Source organism: Pelophylax lessonae (assembly GCF_965119305.1).
Source record: "Pelophylax lessonae genome assembly, chromosome: 8".
NCBI classification, from domain to species: domain Eukaryota; kingdom Metazoa; phylum Chordata; class Amphibia; order Anura; family Ranidae; genus Pelophylax; species Pelophylax lessonae.
In genome coordinates, this window is record NC_138775.1 from 253,016,592 (window position 1) to 253,038,861 (window position 22,270).

The 22,270-nt window shown below is 44.3% G+C and overlaps 1 protein-coding gene across 1 annotated transcript in view; it reads left to right on the top strand.

Annotated features, from left to right (window-relative positions):
* Window positions 1-725: 725 nt before the first annotated feature.
* Window positions 726-22,270, top strand: part of LOC309562286 (atrial natriuretic peptide receptor 2-like) — an 89,062-nt gene continuing 67,517 nt past the window's right edge. Inside the window, exons 1-6 of the mRNA XM_082266408.1 lie at window positions 726-833; window positions 12,069-12,171; window positions 13,226-13,371; window positions 17,402-17,471; window positions 17,550-17,697; window positions 21,107-21,193. Coding sequence (XP_082122534.1) covers window positions 807-833; window positions 12,069-12,171; window positions 13,226-13,371; window positions 17,402-17,471; window positions 17,550-17,697; window positions 21,107-21,193 — 581 coding nt within the window. The 5' untranslated portion in view covers window positions 726-806. The remainder of the gene's footprint in view (window positions 834-12,068; window positions 12,172-13,225; window positions 13,372-17,401; window positions 17,472-17,549; window positions 17,698-21,106; window positions 21,194-22,270) is intronic.

Sequence of the window (22,270 nt, forward strand, 5' to 3'; positions counted from 1 at the left end):
ACTGACACCATTGGCGGAACTATCAGGGTGGCAAAGGTCGCACTTGAGACTGGGCTCTGGCGTTCCGCCACTGTGGAGAGACCCCAAGATGGCAGGAAGGTGGCCCTCAGCAGGGCCCTAAAAAAGGGTCCCACAATGGTCCCAGGATCAGTGGGAAGGGCCCGGTCGGGGGGGGGGGGTCAGGGGGGCCTTTCATGGTTTCTTGCACCAAGGCCCTGAAGGTTCTAGTTACGCCTCTGATTTTGACCACATACATGCTTTAAAATTTAAAAAACATATATGACTGATAGTTACATGCATTCACTGCATATAATACAGAACAAAAGATTTCTAGTGCTCGTGTAGGATGGAGAGCTCAGAACCTCTTCTATAATTTTATTTGCATGCTGACTAAGCCTAGCGTGCTTTCTGGTGTAACCTTCAGCCTAATAAACGCTTGTAGGAAATGCCCTGGGGGTATGCTTGTCTCAATGTATGGGCTATGAGATAGAATGGGAGGCTCTCTAATTGTTTCCGGAATTCTAAGATCTGTGCGGACATGTAGGCCTGAGATGCGGAGGCACGGGACTGCATTGTAGTAAGAAAGGGCCGATATGTTGTGATAATGTTGGTGTGAGAAGGATTTGTGAAGTCAGGGATTTCCTGATTGTGAAATCTGCAGAAAGTGAGAGTAGGAGGACTGTGCATGACAAATACACAAATCACACCTTCTTGTGTACCTTTTGCAGAAACAACGTGGGATCTGCGGCCCCTGGATCCCTGACGATGGTAAAATTGTTACTCACACCATTTCCCAAGCAGGAAAAATGACCCAACTCAACTGGACCAGCAAGGTATGATCTAATATTCAAAGATGAATTATGGCCTTCAGTCTTGCACAGTTGTACAGGGTCCTTTCCTGTACTGATATTGCTTACGCTGATTTCACCGCACACTGTGAGCTTCTCACAGTGTTCCTTAGAAGCTGCAGTAAGTCAGAGCCTGTCTCATTTCCTGGCTGGAGGACTTTCAGCATCATCTAGCTCTTTCCACCTCGGTTTTACTGTCCCAGGCTTGCCCTTTTGATTCAATGGATGTCAGTTCTTTCAATAATGCAGACTCAGCATGGCATGTGAGTATTATGTAGGGTGGTCTGCATGCAAATGCAGTCTGTCTTGGAACGCTTGCTCCTCCAGACCGACACTCACCTGTCAAGGCATTTTGATCTTTGCATAACTCCTCTCAAGAGCCAGCCAACTGTTTGCAACAGAGCGGAGGGTTATTTGGGAGGAGTACTGAAGCTTTTTTCTATATAATAATCTGGTGGTCCGACCAGTAGAGCTGGATCTACAGTTATACACTAGTAGCATTGCTTTTTTTTTTTTTTTCCATTTTAGGAACATTCGTTCCATTTTCTAATTATTACTGGGGTCATATCAACTAGGGATCGACCTATTATCGGCAAGGCCAATATATCGAGGGCCGATATTGACTTTTGCCGATATATCTGTATCAAAATTTGCTCATGTAAAGGTAAAATTATGTCACATCGCATAATTCCATTTACAAATGATATTGAATATGCCACTTATATATGTACAAATTAAAGATATAAGCAATGAAGTGATGTCATGACATCACTTCCGGTTACTGGCACCAGATTGAAAAAAAATGACAGCATTCAAAACAGCCAAACTTGGCGATTTGAATGCTTTTAAGTGCAGATGAGGGGTTTGGGGTCTTTTAGACCCCCCAGATCCTTGCACAAGAGTACCTGTCAAGTAAAAAAAAAAATAATAATAATAATTTTTTTTTTAAATGTATGAAAAGATCGGCCAATATTGGCTGATAACGATATGCAATGGCCAAAATATCGGTATCGGCAACGAAAAACCGATATCGGTCGATCACTAATATCAACATTAGTTTTTGCCCACAGTGACAAGAAAATTTGACCCCTTCACTGCCAGAGCTGTCCGCTCTTCTCCTTCCCCTCCACCCGCCGGCACCCGCCATGGAGCTCCCAGGCCTGCCGATGGGCAAACAGAGCCCAGAACCAGGGGTGTGTGCGAGCGATCGGGCAGCAGCGGAATCAGTTTCCCACACAATTCTGGGGGCTGCAGCCTCCGGATTGTGTGTGATACCCCCCAGTGTCAGGTCGGTACGAGGTACGGATCTGGCAGAATGGAGCATTTTTCTCAAATGAACACATTTATAACAGTTTCATTCCGTAAAGTCCATTAGTTCCAAAATCGAATGTTAACAGTTATCAAAATGTTTAACTTCTTTTGAATAACATTTGTTAGGTCGTCAAACAGTGAAAATCCGCATCCAATTCGCATGATTGTGAACCCAGTCTAAAAACTTCATCAAAGCTTGCTGTTCACACTGCTCTTAGTCCACATATAGTCACACACATAGTCCACAGGTTCACATATATGCGATGCGGGAACCCTGCGAATCCACTGCGGGTTCCCGCATTGCATTCAAATTGCAGGCAGTTCACACTGCCATATGCGAATCACTGGGGGTGTCAATACAAAGATAACGACACCCCCAGATAAGTTTGCATATCACAGTGCGAACTGTCAGTTTGGACATGTATCAGATCACATAGGTGTGAACCACCATGCGATCCAATTCTGCTGTGGACCCAAAAAAGGGCAGAATGGTGATTGTGGCCGCGCCGTGTTGCTAGGACACGGCGCGACCCCCAACCTTGGTAAAGAGTCAATGTCCAATCACAGCTGATCACATGTAAATGAGGAAGTGCCGTTATTCGGCTCTCCTCGCCTCACACTGTCAGAGTGTCTAGGCACTGATGGGCACTGACTGGTAGCACTACGGGCACTGATGGTGCTGCCCATCAGTGTCAATCAGTGCCGCCTGTCAGTGCCCATCAGTGCTGCCTCTCAGTGCCCATCAGTGTCACTTCTAAGTGCCCATCAGTGCCACCTCTCAGTGCCGCCTATCAGTGTGGCATTTTAATACCTCCTCATTAGTGCCACCTCATCAGTGCCCATCAGTGCAGCCTATCAGTGCCCATCAGTGCAGCCTATCAGTGCCCATCAGTGCCACCTCATCAGCGCACATCAGTGAATAAGAAAAATTATTTACTTTCAAAATTTACTCACAGAAAATAAGAAACTTTTTTTTTTTTAATTTTCTGTCTTTTTTCTTTTTTTGTAAGAAATAAAAAACCCAGCAGTGATTAAATACCACCAAAAGAAAGCTTTATTTGTGTGAAAACAATGATACAAATTTCATATGGGTACAGTGTAGCATGACCGCGCAATTGTCATTCAAAGTGTGACAGTGCTGAAAGCTGAAAATTGGCCTGGGCAGGAAGGGGGTGAAAGTGCCCAGTATTGAAGTGGTTAAACAACCATATATTGTAAACAAATGTTAGTCTTCCTATGCAATAAGCAAAGGTGACACTACCACATAATATATATTTTACTCTAAGAGTGTGGTTCCTGCGCTATCTTGGGCAGTAAGCCGCCCTGATGTCGCATGTACAGTAACTGATGCATAGGTGTGCGCAGCCTGTTAAATTAGGGTGTGCACCCCAGAGCTCAAACACACGTGTTTGTGTGTGTCTACATATATATGACCCCAACACATTTATCTCCCTGCCGCCACACTGAAAGGGAAGTGCGTAAAGACTTCTCTTATGTCAGAGCCAGTAAGATAGAGATTTTTCCCATCTTCCTGCCAGCACAAAAAGTGATAAAGTTAATGTACATGGGGTGATTAGGGTGTGCGCAGGCACACCTGGCACACCCTGTGCGCACGCCTATGAACTGATACCGAAAAACAGTTTGGAGTATTAAATGTATGGGAGGATTTGTACTGTGCTTCAAGGGTGTTTAAATAGATCACTTATATATTTAAATACAATAAATACATATAGTGCTTTTGTGTGTGTCATGTGACGACAGATATCATGTGCAAAATATTATCACTTTTCCAAATTAATCACATTAGTAAAAATCAATACTCCAAAACCATAAATACTATAAAGTGCTAAAGTGTCAGAGTCACACTATAAATAAATAATAATTCCCTGAGGAAGTCACGTGATACCGTGACGCAACGCGTAGGAAACCCGGAAGTGAAGGGATGGGACGGATGTCCCACAGCACTTCTCTGCATACAGTTGACAGTCGTTTTAAATGTAAGTCTGCTATATTCTTTGGAAATAAAAGCTATACATACTATACCATGATGGCCCCATTGTTTTGATGAGCTACCAGATCGATCCCAGAAGGACCCAAAAAGCCCCTATAGGAAGCCCACCCTAGGTAAAAGAGACGGATCGAGGCCAGGAGAGATGGAGAGTCCCCCGGAAGGAGCAGGACTGCGTTGGGATAAGAAATTAAAGGAGCCACATCCACTACAGGTCTAATGATACAGGCATATTATTGACCTCACTGAGGTGAGCATTTAGGACACCTAAAATCCCCCAATCACTGAGATTAAAGGTGGAGGAAGATAATCAGCACTGTGAATTTATTTTTATATATTTTTTACAAATTTTGTGATTGGACACTTTATAATCAATTTTGATGAGAATCTCTGTTTTTCACTAATATTGGAACACAAGCAAAAACAAAAATAATAAAATAATTATATTATATAGGGGTAAAAATAAAGTAAGTGTCATGGACTTGCAAAAGTGTTTGGCAAGCTTACCTGTTCCTTCATGTCTGTATTAGAGGTCAGACTTTACTTCTGGTTCCTTTTTATCACCTCTCCTTCCTGTTCCTGCCCCTCCCCAGGTCGTCACAGGAAGTCTATATTAACCAGTGCACTGCAGGTCTGCTTTGCTGTTCAACAGTGTTTGTTTCCTGTTTGCCGTGTGCTTGATCTACTTTTCTGTGTACCGACTTTGGCTTGTCTCTGACTATTCCTGTTTGCCTGTTACCCTGACCTTTGGCCTGTCCCTTGGTTACCCTCGTCTGCCTGTTACCCCGACCTCGGCTTACCCATCACCATTCCGTGTGTCCTGAGTGGCTGCTTCCCTTCTCTCCCTACGGATCGTGACCTGGGGGACCCCAGGGGCCGCGACCTGGGCCCAGCTGCAGCCAAGTCCATCCTCACCACTAGAGGCTTTGGTGAACACCTGCTGGGTCTTAGACTCTGCTCCCTGGGGAATCTTGGGCTCACGTTCCGGTCCATCCGCAGCAGTCTGCTATCGGGTTCACTACCTTGCGCTGCACCCCTGCCTCCAACAGGATGCAGTTGTCACCTGGCCACAGGTGACCTGACAGTAAGAGAAAAGGAACCAATGTAAAATGCATAGAAAATTTATTAGTAGAACCAGTAATGCTCGATATGTAGCCCCAGAATATGGGAGTAGCCATGAATGATACAGTTGTAAATATGTAAGACCATAATAATGGTACAAGGTAATACAGTAATATCATGATAATAACATAAGTAAAGTACATAAATAAAAAATATTATTGTATACAGTCATAAGAAAGTTGATCGCATGTATAAACTTGCAGAAATGGCCTGTAGGAGACTCAATGCGTTTCGTAAACAAATTTCACTTCGTCAGGAGTAGGCACAGTTTAGGTATCTAGAAAGAATGTACATAAATGAACAACAGTATATATCCAATAATCACAAGGTCTCAAACCAATCAGAGTATAACTTATGCCCCGTACACACGATCCGAAAATCGGGCGAAAAAAAACGCTTGTGAAAAGATCGGACGATAATCTGATCGTTAGTACACAGCTTACGAGAGGCGATCACGACAGTACGCCCGATATTATCCGGTCGTGCAAGCATAAAAATTTTGATCGTATTATAACACATCGTACGATAATCGTATTATCAGTATGTTGTTCGTCCGAAAAAAATGGTGAGCAGTAGACAGCGCATGAGCAGTAGACATCATTTTCCCCTCACACACTACAGCGTGGTTACGCATACCGGAAGCTAAGAATTATCGTCCGAGAAAATTCGTATCGTGAGTAACCTCTCCCGTTTAGCGAATATTATTGAGAGCTGCTAGAATACGAAAAAAAACGGATGGAACGTCGCCCGATTTTCGGATCGTGTGTACGGGGCATTACAGTATGATATCGAGTATATATGAGAATTGGGGGTAACGGGTCATGCAATGGTATGTCCAGCCAGGGAACTGAGGGGGCGAAGCCCGTGTGTGTCAAGCACGCAGGCATGATGAATCAAACATTTGTGCCATACGGCTCTCCGAAAGGGGATCTCAAACCCTTCACTCCTAGAAGTGTATATCTATAATAATAACAAAACTGCATAGGTAAATATAATAGATAAAGATGAAAATTATAAAAGGTACGATATGGGTGAGATCATTAGGAAGCCGAGACCCAAGTGAATGGCATAAAACTGAGTGTGTCCTGGGACCCCTAATAATTAGTGGATAGTCCAGGAGGGAATAGAGAGTGAAATGTAAGCCTGTAGAATCACCGAATAGGTGAAAAGGAGGTGTGTGGGGAGTATACCCATAAAAATAAAGAACCACCAAGAGAAGAAAAGAAACAAGGTGCAAAAAGGTATAAGTCATATATTCATATGACTGTGCACGGATTCACTGTAAGCGATATAATGGCGCTTTTCCACTGCATGGAACCGAACGTTCGACTCGTTTTTGCACTTTTCCACTGCATGGTACCGCATGGTACGGTGTTGGAACGGTACGGAACGTCGGCGCTTTTCCACTACATGGAACCGAACGGTACGGCTCGCTTAAACAGTACCACCTCAGTTGTGGTTCCAAGAGGGCCGTACCGGTACCATATCCCACAATCCTTTGCATGCAGCCTTGACTGTTTGTCACTACTAGCCACTGATTGGTCAGAGAATCTTTGTTATCTCACCCACTTTACTTTAGTGGAAAAGCAAACCTACCGAACCGTTCCAACACCGTACCATGCGGTACCATGCAGTGGAAAACCAAACAGAGCCAAGCAGGGCCGAGTGGAGCCGAGCCGGTACTTGCAGTGGAAAAGTGCCATAAGCACCTTATAGTTTATATTTATTTATAGTGTGACTCTGACACTTTAGCACTTTATAGTATTTATGGTTTTGGAATATTGATTTTTACTAATGTGATTCATTTGGAAAAGTGATAATATTTTGCACATTATATCTGTAGTCACATGACACACACAAAAGCACTATATGTATTTATTGTATTTATTTAAATATATAAGTGATCTAATTAAACACCCTTGAAGTGCAGCACAACCCCCCCCCCCCCCCCATACATTTAATACTACCACATAATAATTTGGCCGGGAGGGGAGGGAGGAGAACACCACAGATCAGTTTCTGAAGCGATTGAATTCCTTGATGCCCCTTAAATACCCCAGAAAGGGGTTCTTGGCGGGCTATTTGGGCGGGATAAATGAGCGGGAAGAGCTACTTGACCCCAGGAAAAAGGTCAAATAGCCAATTCTCCCTGGGTACAGGGAAGCTTTAAGTGGAAATTTTAGGCGGGAAGGAGGACATTTGAGGAAAAGGTCAAATATCCCTCACCTCAGAGTCAAATATCCTACTCCCTCACAGCTAAATGAATGCTCTAACATACTTTAGACTTATCCCTGCCGCCAACCCATCAGAAAAGGGGTGCAATACTGCTCCCCCTTTCCCCCATACAAGCTGAAGCCCGTGTGAAACAGACCTATAGCAGTATTCAACCCCAGAACAAAAAATATTATATTGCAGTTTACCAATTCTTAAATGTAGTGGCTGCCTTTGTTTTCTTTTGTTTTTTTCTTTAGGCCCTGTTATATTGCGGTGAACTGCGTTATACCACACTGGACAAATGAAGGTCACTGCTGGGACACACAGAAAACAAATGTTTTTTTAGGTGTCCAATTCATCTTGCGACACACCCTGCGGTGCGGTGAGCTGCAATAAATTGCAGACATGCTTCATTTTATTGCAGTGTACAGGAAGGGATCGCAGAGAAACACACCGCGCTGTTGTACAGTGGCATGACTGAAGTGTCATTTTGTTCATTTTAAATAAAGTTGAAAGGAAAAAAAAAGGGAGCTGTGTAATGTGCTGAAGCGCGCATCCCACGAATAAAAGTGATTAAAAAATAAAATTAAAGGACCTGTATCAAAATAAAAAGTAAAATAAATAAGAAAGAAAAATTGAAAGCAGCCCCATCCCTTTGTGCTTGCAGGCATACGTAGGTCACGCACGCATATGTAAACGGTAATCGCGCCACATGTGAGGTATTGCTGCGAACGTTGGAGCGAGAGCAATAACTCTAACTCCTCCTCCTCTAACTCTAAACAGGTAACCTGTAAAGGCATTTAACCACTTAAGCCCCAGGCCTATTTCGGACACTTTTTGTTTACAAGTTAAAATCAGTATTTTTTCCTAGAAAACTACTTAGAACCCCCAAACATTATATATATATTTTTTAGCAAAGACTCTGGAGAATAAAATGGCAGTCATTGCAATATTTTTTGTCACGCGGTATTTGCGCAGCGGTCTTTAAAAAGCCATTTTTTTGAAAAAATTATGAAAAATCACATTTCACTGCATTTAAAAAAAACTAAACAGTAAAGTTAGCCCATTTTTTTGCATATTGTGAAAGATGATGTCACGCCGAGTAAATAGATACCCAACATGTTACGGTTAAAAATTGCGCACACCCGTGGGATGGCGATAAACTACGGTCAATAGAAATCTCAATAGGCTATGCTTTAAAAAAATTTAACGGTTACCAGTTTAGAGTTAGAGTGTAGCTCTTTTTTTTTAAATTATTGCTCACTCTCTGGCGATCGCGGCGATACCTCAAATGTGTGGTTTGAACAGCGATTTTATTTGCGGCTCGACTTCCATATGCGTTTTCTTTCGTGCGCGAGCTAACGGTGATGGGGGCGGCTACATTTTTTTTTTTTCCTATTTATTTTATTAACATTATCACAGGTTTTAAAAAAAAAAAAATCTGATCACTTTTATTGCTGTCACAAGCAATGTAAACAACCCTTGTGACAGTAATATGCAGTGACAGGCAGTGTTCCCTTTAGCCTGCGCGCATGCGCGGGCGCGCAGTGTGAATGAAGGTCCCGCGCAAGCACCTATTCAAACCGCGCAGCCGCAGACGTGGCGGCCGTGTAGCAGAGCGTGCGCCGCGAGAGCACGCCCATTGTGTGACAATAGCGAATGAAAATTCGCTATTGTCACACGGATCCTCCTCCTGGCCAATCAGGGAGCGGGTCCTCCCGCTTCCTGATTGGCCGAAAGGCCAACTTCATGCCATTGGCCGAGGAAGAGGCGCCGGGACTCGGGAGTCAGGAGGACTGAGGAGAGGCAGGAAGCCGGGGAATGAACTGAAGAGAAGCTGCCGCCCGTGACCATGAGGTAAGTGCACGGGGGGGGGGGGGGTAGACTCGGTGGGGGAACACTGGCATCTCTACATTGATTTGGGGACAATGCTGTGGGCACTCTGCATTAATTAAAAACTGAAAAAATGGCAGAACCATTACTAGACTCGGGACTGAAGAGTCTCTACATTGAAAGGGGGCACGCTGGCATCTCTACATTGAAAGGGGGCACACTGGCATCTCTACATTGAAAGGTGGCACACTGGCATCTCTACATTGAAAGGGGGCACACTGGCATCTCTACATTGAAAGGGGGCACGCTGGCATCTCTATATTGAAAGGTGGCACGCTGGCATCTCTACATTGAAAGGGGGCACACTGGCATCTCTACATTGAAAGGTGGCACACTGGCATCTCTACATTGAAAGGGGGCACACTGGCATCTCTACATTGAAAGGGGGCACGCTGGCATCTCTACATTGAAAGGTGGCACGCTGGCATCTCTACATTGAAAGGGGGCACACTGGCATCTCTACATTGAAAGGGGGCACACTGGCATCTCTACATTGAAAGGTGGCACACTGGCATCTCTACATTGAAAGGGGGCACACTGGCATCTCTACATTGAAAGGGGGCACGCTGGCATCTCTACATTGAAAGGTGGCACGCTGGCATCTCTACATTGAAAGGGGGCACACTGGCATCTCTACATTGAAAGGTGGCACACTGGCATCTCTACATTGAAAGGGGGCACACTGGCATCTCTACATTGAAAGGGGGCACACTGGCATCTCTACATTGAAAGGTGGCACACTGGCATCTCTACATTGAAAGGGGGCACACTGGCATCTCTACATTGAAAGGTGGCACACTGGCATCTCTACATTGAAAGGGGGCACACTGGCATCTCTACATTGAAAGGGGGCACGCTGGCATCTCTACATTGAAAGGTGGCACGCTGGCATCTCTACATTGAAAGGGGGCACACTGGCATCTCTACATTGAAAGGGGGCACACTGGCATCTCTACATTGAAAGGTGGCACACTGGCATCTCTACATTGAAAGGGGGCACACTGGCATCTCTACATTGAAAGGGGGCACACTGGCATCTCTACATTGAAAGGGGGCACGCTGGCATCTCTACATTGAAAGGTGGCACGCTGGCATCTCTACATTGAAAGGGGGCACACTGGCATCTCTACATTGAAAGGTGGCACACTGGCATCTCTACATTGAAAGGGGGCACACTGGCATCTCTACATTGAAAGGGGGCACACTGGCATCTCTACATTGAAAGGTGGCACACTGGCATCTCTACATTGAAAGGGGGCACACTGGCATCTCTACATTGAAAGGTGGCACACTGGCATCTCTACATTGAAAGGTGGCACACTGGCATCTCTACATTGAAAGGTGGCACACTGGCATCTCTACATTGAAAGGGGGCACACTGGCACCTCTACATTGAAAAGGGGCACGCTGGCATCTCTACATTGATTGGGGGCAATGCTGTAGTACTCTGCATTGATTGGGGGCAATGCTGTAGTACTCTGCATTGATTGGGGGCAATGCTATGGCACTCTGCATTGATTGGGGGCAATGCTGTGGGCACTCTGCATTGATTGGGGGCAATGCTGTGGGCACTCTGCATTGATTGGGGGCCACAGAAAAATGATCAAACGTTGACCGGTCCGCGGCGATAAAAAGGTTGGGGAGCACTGCGCTCAGAAATTTTTTTATTTGCTCAGCCCAGTAAAAAATTAGAGGGAACATTGGTGACAGGTACTCTTTATGGAGGGATCGAGGGTCTAAAAGACCCCAGACCCCTCCACTACACTTCCATGTATTCAAAACGCCGAAAACTGCATTTTTCAATACACTCTTTTTTTAAATTTGCCGCCTTTAGCAGCAGAGTAACCCGGACGTGACGTCATGGACGCCGCCTCCGGGTTACGTCATCGAAGACCCGATCAAAGCCGCTTCCGGCTTTGATCGGGACTCCATCCAGCCGGCGGACGTCCTGGCTGGGTGCTCGGGTCTTCCGGTGGGACGGGAGACCCGGGCAAAGCCGCGGATGGCGGCGGGAGGGGGGGGGACGTCCCCTCCCGCTCGCCGGGGTAATGACCGAGCGGCTCCCGGGCCGCATCGGTCATTACCGTCGGAAAGCCGACCGCTGGCTCTAAACAGCGGTACCGGGGGGTGATGCCTCTAGCTAGAGGGATCACCCCGGGTGACACCGCAAAGTCAGCCGACGTAGCCCTACGTCACTTTGCGGTAAGTGATTAACCTCCCTGGCGGTCTGATTATGTCAGTATTTTTGAATGTCAAAGTGGTACACTGTTTTGCATGACAATCTGTTGTTTTAAATTGTAGGCCTGCAATTCTTAGGAATAAAACAGTAAAAGTGAATAAAAATAAATAAACGTTTTAATAAATTAAATTAATAAGTGAATTAATAAATTATTAATAATTTTTTTTTAATAAAAATAAAAAATATTAATAAAAATAAAGGAATAATACAGTAAAAGTGCAGGAAGGGCACTGGACAAAGCACTAGGGACAAAACTGAGGTGAAATGGTTTGATAAATGATTAAGAGTTTTTACTTGCGTTTTTTAAACCAAGAATAAAACGGCTGCGGCCAATTTTCATCCTGCTAAAGGTGTGGTGTTCTTTTATTTATTTTAAGCTGTACTGCTGTCTGCTTTTAGTGTGTCGTTCATTCCCTGTATTTTGTTCTTTTAGGTCGTTCTGGTCCATCTTGGGGTAACCTCATTAATCGCTCATATCAAAGTCGGCAGCTTTCAGGCAGCGTTAGAATCGCAGTCCATAGTGCTGAGTGGAAAAGGTATTCTGAGACTTCATTTTCATTATACAGCCCAACAGCTGGTACCTGTCATTCATATATACTGGAGGCAGCCATGTTGTATACGGAGTCAAGATTCAACTTCTACATTCACTAATAAGCAGTCACTAGTCAATATCGTCAATCAAAGTGCAAAGTCACAATGGTGTATCCCATTCTTAATTAATTTGCTTCCTAAATGTTTACTATAAGGGGATCCTGATTTAAAATTTGCCCCCTCCCCCATAGAAGAGCAGGGGTTGCCCCAGTTTCCTTAAGGCCCCTTTCACACTTTTGTGACTTGTCCTGCGACTTGGGGCTGCATAGTCCCATGACAAGTCTTACCCCAGGACTTCCAATGATTACTATTCATATCTGTGCGACTTCAAGTCACCGCAAATTCAAAGTAATCCCTGCTCCGACTTTGATGCAACTTGAGGTCCATAGACCCCAAGATTACACAGGTATTGCTTCAAGTCTAGTCAAAGTCGCATCAAAATCGCGGTGAAAAATTGCGGCAAGGTTGCACAAGTGTGAAAGGGGCCTGAAGTATGAGGGAACTTCCATCTCTGATTTGTACCTGTAGATAAGCCTATAATAAGGCTTACCTATAGGTACTGTAAATACCTCCTAAATGTGCACCGTCTAGGAGATATTTACTATATATGCTACCGATGACGTCATTGGCGCATACGCTCTGATGGAACGGCCAGCCGGGCCATTCCTTCAGAGTCCTGTGCCGCAAACGGTGGCTCCATCTGCGCATGTGCGAGAATGACGTCATCACGTTTCCGGCCAGTCACACAGCCGGAGTCTGCGGACCCGGAAGGAAGACGGCTGACGATGGAAGTGGCTTCCAGCGGTGACAGCACATCACTGGAATGCTAAGTTTTCAGGTAAGTTTCACGCAATGTACTAGTATGCGATTCATACTAGCACATTAAGCCTTTATCTTGCAGGTAAGAAAACAAAAAAATTTGCCATCCACCTCCTCCTCCTGGGACTATTCTACACTGGTCAAATATAACTGTAGTAATCATGTCTGTACCCCTTGTAGTGTGCGGTGACGACGTCTGCAGTCCAGAAGAAAACTGCGCCCTTTGTCCGGCAGACTGCGGCCCCTGCCCGATGGCGACCTCCGTGAAGTTTGCTATAGCACTTCCCCTCACCTTATTCTGCAGCGGCTTCATCTGCGCTATTGTGGTATAACCTATTTGTATTACAATCACCATGAAAGCTTTGCTGTATACATGGGGCTGCTTCTTATAGCCAAATGCCACCCAAAACTTTTTTCCATCTTCTCCTTTATGCCTCCATCCTTTCCTTTATGCCTTCAAGTAGTGAGCACCAATTTGAACGGTTCCATTGCCAATAATAGGGTGCGACTTTTCATGCGATTTGGAACTGTCAAATTGCATGACAAATTGCAATTTGAGGACTTATCGCCACAGACTACAGATGTTGTTATGAGCAAGAAGCGATTGTAATAAGCCCTTCAGGGATTCCCAAACTACGGCCCTGCAGCTGTTGCAGAACTACACATCCCATGAGGCATTATAAAACTCTGACATTCACATACATGACTAAGCATGATGGGAATTGTAGTTCCTGAACAACTGGAGGGCCATAGTTTGGGAATCCCTACCTTAGATAACATTCCCATAGATAACAAAGTACTGTAGACACTTGTGTTTAACCCAGAATAGGTCTAGACAGCGCTTTTTTTCTCGGATAATAGGTGCAAGAACTCCCCCCTTCTGAGTCAACCCTTTTCTCTGCCCCCTGCCCACCTCAGATCACTGTCCCTTGGTTCCACCCCCTACCCACCTCCAAGTTCTGCCCCTTTTAGAGAATACAGGACCAAGTACCATTTTGTGGTGCTAAGTAATTTTTTAGGAATCTGTTAATAAAAACAGGAAAGGCAATAAAATAGATCCTCCAGCAACAATAGTGCCTTCTTAGCAACAATAGACCCAAAAGCAACAAGAGACTCTCCCCCTCCCGTCACCAATAGACTCCCCCCTCCCCCATCACCAATAGATCCTCCAAACAACAATAGATCCCCCTCCAGCAACAATGGACCCCCTGCAACAAAAAAACAACCAAGCAACAATAGACCCCCAGCAGCAACAACAGATCTCCAATCAGTCAGCATCAATAGACCCTCCAGCAGTCAGAATCAATAGACCCTCCAGCAGTCAGCATCAATAGACCTCTCCCTCAACAGTAGAACCCTCCCAGCAACATATGACCCCCACCCCAGCAGCAATAGATCCTCATGCAAAAATAGATCCCCTCCAGTGACAATAGATCCCCCAGCAACCAGCATCAATAGACCCTCCAGCACACCCCAGCACCCCTTGCCATTACATACATTCAGTGCTGGAGGTGCCGGAACTGCGTTCCCCCACGTTCCAAAGTCCTGGGCCTAGATATGATTTTATAAGCTGTTCATAATAAAATGTGTTCATGTTTTTATACATTATAATGTTTGTTTTCATTTAAGCCAGTAAAGTCTGATTATAATATTTTTATTAGGTTTGGTATTCATTACGGATATGGCACTATAGTGGTCCTACTGGATTGAATATAAATAATGAGATTAACTGGTTGCCGACCGCCTGCCACAGTTATACGGCAGCAGGCAGCCGCTCCCAGGCAAATCGCGGTAGCTGTATGTCGCTCTCATACACACGGCTAGGGGGCTCCTGCCCCCACTAGTCAGTGGGGAAGCCGATACATGGGGCCGGTGGCTCCGTTTGCCGCCTGACACCCGCGATCGTTTCCCCGCAGAGAGAGAAGGATGATCGACTGTTGTAAACACAGCTAACCATTCTTAATGCAATGATCATAAAGCCCATGTGATCCTTCTATATAGGATCACATGTCTCTGTGGTCATTTCAGAAGCCACGCCCCCCCCCCTCAGTTAGAATCACTCCCCTAGGCTCACATTTAACCCCTTGATCACCCATAATGTTAACCCCTTCCTTGCCAGTGTCATTATTACAGTGACAGTGCATATTTTTAGCACTGATTACTGTAGTAATGTCACTGGTCCCCTCAAAAGTGTCAAAAATGTCAGTTTGGGGTCCGATCTGTACGCCGCAATGTCGCAGTCCCACAAAAAAATTGCAGATCGCCGCCATTACTAGTAAAACAAACAAAAAAAAAACAATAAAAATTACATAAATCTTTCCCGTAGTTAGTAGACGCGATAACTTTTGCGCAAACCAATTAAAATACGCTTATTGCGATTTTTTTTTTTACCAAAGATATATAGCAGAAAACAAATTGTCCTAAAATGTTAAAAAATTTAGATTTTTAATTTTTTTTTTTTTGAGAATGTTACAGTGGTGATTGAAAGTTAGGGCACCCCAGGTAAACATTTGTATTAATGTGCATAAAGAAGCCAAGGAAAGATGGAAAAATCTCCAAAAGGCATCAAATTACAGATTTGACATTCTTATAATATGTCAACAAAAGTTAGATTTTATTTCCATCATTTACACTTTCAAAATAACAGAAAACAAAAAAATGGTGTCTGAAAAAGTTTGGGCACCCTGCAGAGTTAATATCTTGTACTGCCCCCTTTGGCAAGTATCACAGCTTGTAAACGCTTTTTGTAGCCAGCCAAGAGTCTTTCAATTCTTGTTTGAGGTATCTTTGCCCATTCTTCCTTACAAAAGTCTTCCAGTTCTTTGAGATTTCTGGGCTGTCTGTCACGCACTGCTCTTTTAAGTTCTATCCATAGATTTTCAATTATGTTGAGGTCAGGAGATTGTGAAGGCCATGGCAAAACCTTCAGTTTACGCCTCTTAATGTAATCCCCCGTGGATTTCGAGGTGTGTTTAGGATCATTATCCATTTGTAGAAGCCATCCTCTCTTTAACTTCAGCTTTTTCACAGATGGCATCAAGTTACCATCCAAAATTTGCTGAAATTTTATTGAATTCATTTTTCCTTCTACTCGTGAGATGTTCCCTGTGCCACTGGCCGCAATACAACCCCAAAGCATGATTGATCCACCCCATGCTTAACAGTTGGACAGAGGTTCTTTTCATTAAATTCTGTGCCCCTTCTTCTCCAAACGTAACTTTGCTCATTCCAGCCAAAAAGTTAAATTTTAAAATCATCGGTCCACAGAACTTGTTTCCAAAATGCATCAGGTTTGTCTATATGTTCATTTGCAAAGTTCAAACGCTGATTTTTGTGGTGAGGGCGTAGAAGACCATAAGACCTGAAGACCATATTTGTACAAGTATCTCTTTATAGTGGAATAGTGTACCACAACTCCAGTGTCTGCCAGATTTTTCTGGAGGGATCGTGCAGTCAAACGTGGGTTTTGAATTGTTTTTCTCACAATCCTGCGAGCTGTTCTGTCTGATATTTTTCTTGGTCTTCCAGATCTTGCTTTAACTTCCACTGTTCCTGATGACTGCCATTTCTTAATTACATCCCGAACAGAGGATATTGACATCTGAAAACGCTTTGCTATCTTCTTATAGCCTTCTCCAGCTTTGTGAGCGTCAACTATTTTCAGTTTCAGTTTTCTAGACAACTGCTTAGAAGATCCCATGGTGCTGATTGTTGGGGCAAGGTCAGATTAGTCTGGGTTTTTAAAACCTTTGAGATTGACATCACCTGGTCTTCCCAGACGATGAATGAGAACAATCCATGACACTGGCAGGTCTCAGCCTTGCAAAAGGGGCAGTGCATGTTATAAATTCTGCAGGGTGCCCAAACTTTTGCAGACGCCATTTTTTGTTTTCTGTCATATTGAAAGGGTCAATGATGGAAATAAAATCTAACTTTTGTTGACATTATAAGAATGTCTAATCTGTAATTTGATGCCTTTTGGAGATTTTTCCATCTTTTCCATCTTTCCTTGGCTTCTTTATGCACATTAATACAAATTTTTACCTGGGGTGCCCAAACTTTCAAATGTGAAAAATACTGTTTTTTTTTTTTTTTTCAAAATTGTCGCTTTTTTTTGTTTATAGCGCAAAAAATAAAAATCGCACAGGTGATCAAATACCACCAAAAGAAAGCTCTATTTGTGGAAAAAAAAGTGGATCAATTTTTTTTGGGTACAGGGTCGCACGACTGCGCAATTGTCCATTAAAGTAACGCAGTGCAGAATCGCAAAATAGGGCCTGGTCAGGAAGGGGGCAAATCCTTCCGGTCTTAAAGTGGTTAATGAAATATATTAATCTTTTTTTTTTTGTTTTGAAGTGGTTTCAATACCAGAAGCAGAAGATGCTCTGGGACGAGAGCTGGATCCTCACCGTGAAAGACTCACCGGGTATATTGTATATTGGATGGCGGTGTATATCGCATTATCTCAAATCTATAGATGTATAACTCTGATCATGTTCCATAGGAGATGCTTTTTGGAACGGATTGGGTAGCACAATCAGTCTGAAACATAATAATAATAATACAAACCTGGAACCAAAACAGGAGTTACTGGCAAATACGGTATTCGTATGTGGTTCGGCGACGGAAAATTTCATCCAGACCGGGATCTAGTGAGTAAATGAAATCATTAAAACAGCCAGAAGATCTAAGATTAGCAGTATTATAGCTGAAAAATCAAATGTAATTTTAACCACTTCATGACCGCCCACTGTAAATTTTTCCGGCACCCTCCGATTGTTCAGTACAAAGGCAGAATGGTGATCTGCCTATCTTAACAAGGCAGATGTCCATAGGGAAGGCATTGATCCTGCAGGGACACTGATCTTTGCCTTCCCTTAGTAAAAGCACCTCCCACACAGTACACAAGCACTGGCTAGAAACACAATTAACCTGTTGATTGCCCCTGATGTTTAACCCCTTCCCAGCCAGTTTCATTAGTACAGTGACAGTGCATATTTTTTAAAAATAAAACAGCATGCCCCCCCCCCAGATCCCGCCCCCACCCCCATGTATATGGGTATCGGGTACATAGTACCCCTATTCATTCACCATTAAAGTTTAAACAAGTAAAAACCACAGAACACAGTTTTTGACGAAAACCTTTATTAAAAAGATGTACATCCATCATCAATCACGACGCCCGCCGAACCCAAAAAATAGAAAAAAATTAAAAAATGCTTCACCTCTTCTGGGGCTACCCGCTGTTTGCCCGCTCTTCAGCTTTGACAGCTCTTTTATAGGCAAAGGGATGTCAGAAGGAGGTGGTGCCACCTGATGATGTAACTGAGTGGCCCCGCCCCTTGCCTTTAAAAGAGCTGTCAAAGCTGAAGAACGGGCATACGGTGGGTAGTCTCTGAAGAGGCAAAGCCTTTTTAATTTTTTTTCTATTTTTCGGGTCCTGCAGGCGTCGTGATTGACGACGGATTTACATCGAGGGCCATTTTTTCTTTTTAATAATATTTTTTTTAGCAATTTTTTAACAATAATAATAGGACTTGTCAAAAACTGTGTACTGTGGTTTTTACTTTTTTGGTGAATGGGCAGGGGTACTATGCACCCAATACCCATTCACATGGCAGGGGGGCGGGATCTGGGGGTCCCCTTGTTAAAGGGGGCTTCCAGATTCCGATAAGCCCCCCACAACCACAGACCAGGGTTGTCGGGAAGAGGCCCTTGTCTCCATCAACATGGGGACAAGGGGCTTTGGGGAGCACCCCAAAGCACCTTCCAATGTTGAGGGCAAGTGGCCTGGTATGGTTCAGGTGGGGGGGTGCTCCCTCATTCCCTTCCCCTTTCTTGGCCTGCCAGGCTGCATGCTCGTTTAAGGGTCTGGTATGGGGGGGGGGGGGCCACGCTGTTTTCTTTTTCTACATTTTGGTGTGGAGTTCCTCTTAAAATCTGTACCAGACCCAAAGGGCCTGGTATGAATTTTGGGGAGGGACCCCACGCTGTTTTTTTTTTTTTTTTTTACATTTTGGCGTGCAGTTCCTCTTAAAATCTAGATTTTGGGGGGCCTCGTGCCATTTTTTTTTTATTCTGCCATAGGGTTCCCCTCAACCACTGAAATACAGGGCACGTTCACTCCCTTTCTGCCTAGACCAATTTTCAGCTTTCAGTGCTCATTGGCATTTATGGGAAATATTGGTCAGCTTGGCATGACACAACTCCCTATCTTTAACACTGACGTCTATGGGAATTCTTGGTCAGCTTGACATGGCACTGCTCCCAAGCTATAAGTGACAGAGACACAAAACATGGGGAGCACCGAGAGGGGACCCAGGACTACAACATATCCATACATTTTAAAAGTGGAGTATAACCTGTACACTACACTGACGGCACTAAACTAACTCAACACACTATCCACTAACTACCTACCTAATCTCTATTGTAACACACTATACATGGCTGCAGTATAAGCGGCACCCTTATATAGTGTTGGATGGGGACTTGACAGGACATTGTGCTTCGATTGGCCAAAGCATACAGGTCAGGTGCATGCTTTGGTCAATCATCAGCAATGAATGCACTGCAACAGCACAGTGCATTATGGGGCACTCATCGATGGGCGAACTTCTCGCCAAGCGCCCCATTTGGTCATGTGTTTGCTGATTTTCAAGGTGAATTTACGTTCGACTTAGATGGCAGTTTAATGGTTTGCAATGTTTGCGCCACTCAGCTCCTTCATAAGGGCTCATGTTGGCAGGGATTTGAAATGCACATCAAACACAGGTCACAAAAATCCAATTAGCTTTAATGAAGCAGTACACATGGCAGGTCAGAGGCTGCGTTTGACCTTCTTTGCATTGCGCTGCGTTTCCTTGGATATAGCACAACCTATTAAGGTGTGATTGAACTTCCAGCAAAGCTGGTCAAACGCAGTCTTTTCTTTCAAATGTAGCATTTTTTTATTCAAATGTAGCTGCATGGATGGAAAAAACAGCATTTGACTAGAACGCCCCTCGACATGAACCCTTAAAAAAATATAGCTGTATGAGAAAGTCTCCTGTTCTCTTTGTAATACTTCCTTTGTGTGAAATCCCCGGTGTTCCTGCCAGTCCCTCTGCTTTCCTGCGTGATCAGTTCTCTAGCTGTGCTGACACGCCCCCAAACACACATATACACACTGTACAGCCGTTCACTGGGAAGACCAGTGTGCTGTTACTTATCCTCCCCTAGCTCTCTGAGCTCCTTATACAGCTGAGGGAATGTGATCACTTAAAAAAAAAGGGGGAAAAGGTATTTATAATGTTTTTTTAAAATCTATACACAAATGTTTTGCCCTGTATTTCTAATTTAAACTGAAAAGGTTTTTTTTACAAGGTGAGGGTTTACATATACTTTAAAGCGCAACTCCACCCAAAAATGGAAGCTCTGCTTATCTGCCACATTTGGCACCTTTCTGGGGGAGGGGGAAACGGGTACCTTGTTTTGACAGGTACCTGCTCCCACTTCCGGGTGCTCTCACCATGGTGAGATCACCCAGAAGTTCGGCTCCCCTCCTCCTCCCCCTGCCACCAGGCCATTCACAAAGCGCAGCTTCGCGCATGCGCAATAGGGAACCGGCTGTGAAGCAGCAAGGCTTCACCGCCAGTTTCTCTTACAATCAATGGTGGCGCCAGTACCCGAGAGCCAATGGAAACATTGGCGGGGGTGCCGACATCTCTGGATTCCAGGACAGGCTAGTGTCCTAATATTAAATGTCAGCAGCTACAGTATTTTATTGTAGTTTTTTCGTGGGGGGCTGGACCTCCTCTTTAAGTGCACTGCTGTGCTTTATGAGTTAGCCAGTCATTTATTTAAAGTCATATCACAGATTTTGGAAGTCAGTAATTTATCTTTAGCAGCCCTTTCAGCTTCAAAAAGAGCTGCTAATGTGTATAGCATTTCAATTACTATTCTCTTTTTTTTTTTTTTTTTTTTTGCATTATTTAGCTAATGTTTCCCATTAGCAATATATTATATGACTAATTATCACTGTAAGCTAATGCAGTAACAGGCTGCTGTCTCTTCTTCTAGTGATGGCCGGATAGTATCAGTAAAAAGAATATATAAGAAGAATTTTACCATCACAAAAACAATTAGGAAAGAAGTACAGCATGTCCGGTGAGTTTGAGTATACATCAAGACAAAAAAAAAACCTATGCAGTACATCTCTGCAATACATATATACTTCCCCATGTGCTATCCCTTACAAGTAAAGAAGAATCTGCCAGAAATGCACTCAGATCCCAAAGCAGAGCTCCACCCTAAAAGGGGAAGCTCTGCTTTTTTGCTTCTTCTCCCCGTCCGCCATCACATTTGGCACCTTTCTGGGGGGAGCGGATTATACATGGGCATCCACAGGTAGGGGAAAGGGGGGGCAAACGCCCCCCCTGGAATCTCAACTTCCCCTTTCAAGTGGTTGTTAAGCCACTTTATACCGTCCTGCCTGGTCTGTTTAATAACCTAAATACCAGTGTATGTGCTTTAAAAAAATGATACGTTCTTTACCAGTTTTCAGAGGGCAGAGCGCTGCTCACCTGACCCTTCGGCTCTCTCCTCTCCCCATCTGACAGCTGCCTGCAGTGGGCGGGGCCGCAGATTCCTCACTGATGTCAGTCAGGAGGGGAGGAGGAGGGGAGGGGGAGAGGAGGAGAGAGGCAGTGGGTCACGTGAGCGTTGAGTGGCACTCTGAAAACCTGTAAAGAATGGCTTATTTTTTAAAACACAGACACAGGGGCACACGGGATGATGGAGGCATGTAAACTGACCACAGTGTCAGGGCTCAGCCGCCATGGTATACTGTGGTCAGTTTACAGAGGGGAGGACATAACCAGACAGGATCAGCCAGGTATTTTAGGTAATAGAAGGAGACAAATTACACAGAACAAGCACTTTGCTATATAACATGCTTTAAGGGAACAGGATCTGTGTTTTTTTTTTTTTTTTTTAGGTTAACAAATGCTTTAAAAATAAATGCTGCTGTTTGCTCTTTAAAAATAAATACTCAAAATAAGTATAATGACATTGTTGAAAAGGGGCGGAGCATGGGTGACCTTAAAATTTTGCCTTCCCCTGAAAAAAGTTCTGCGGACGCCCATGAGCGGATACCTGTTTTTGACAGGTACCAGTCCCCACTTCCGGATGACCTCGCCATGTCGAGGCCCCTGGAAGTTCGGCCCCCCTCCTCCCTTTTCTGCC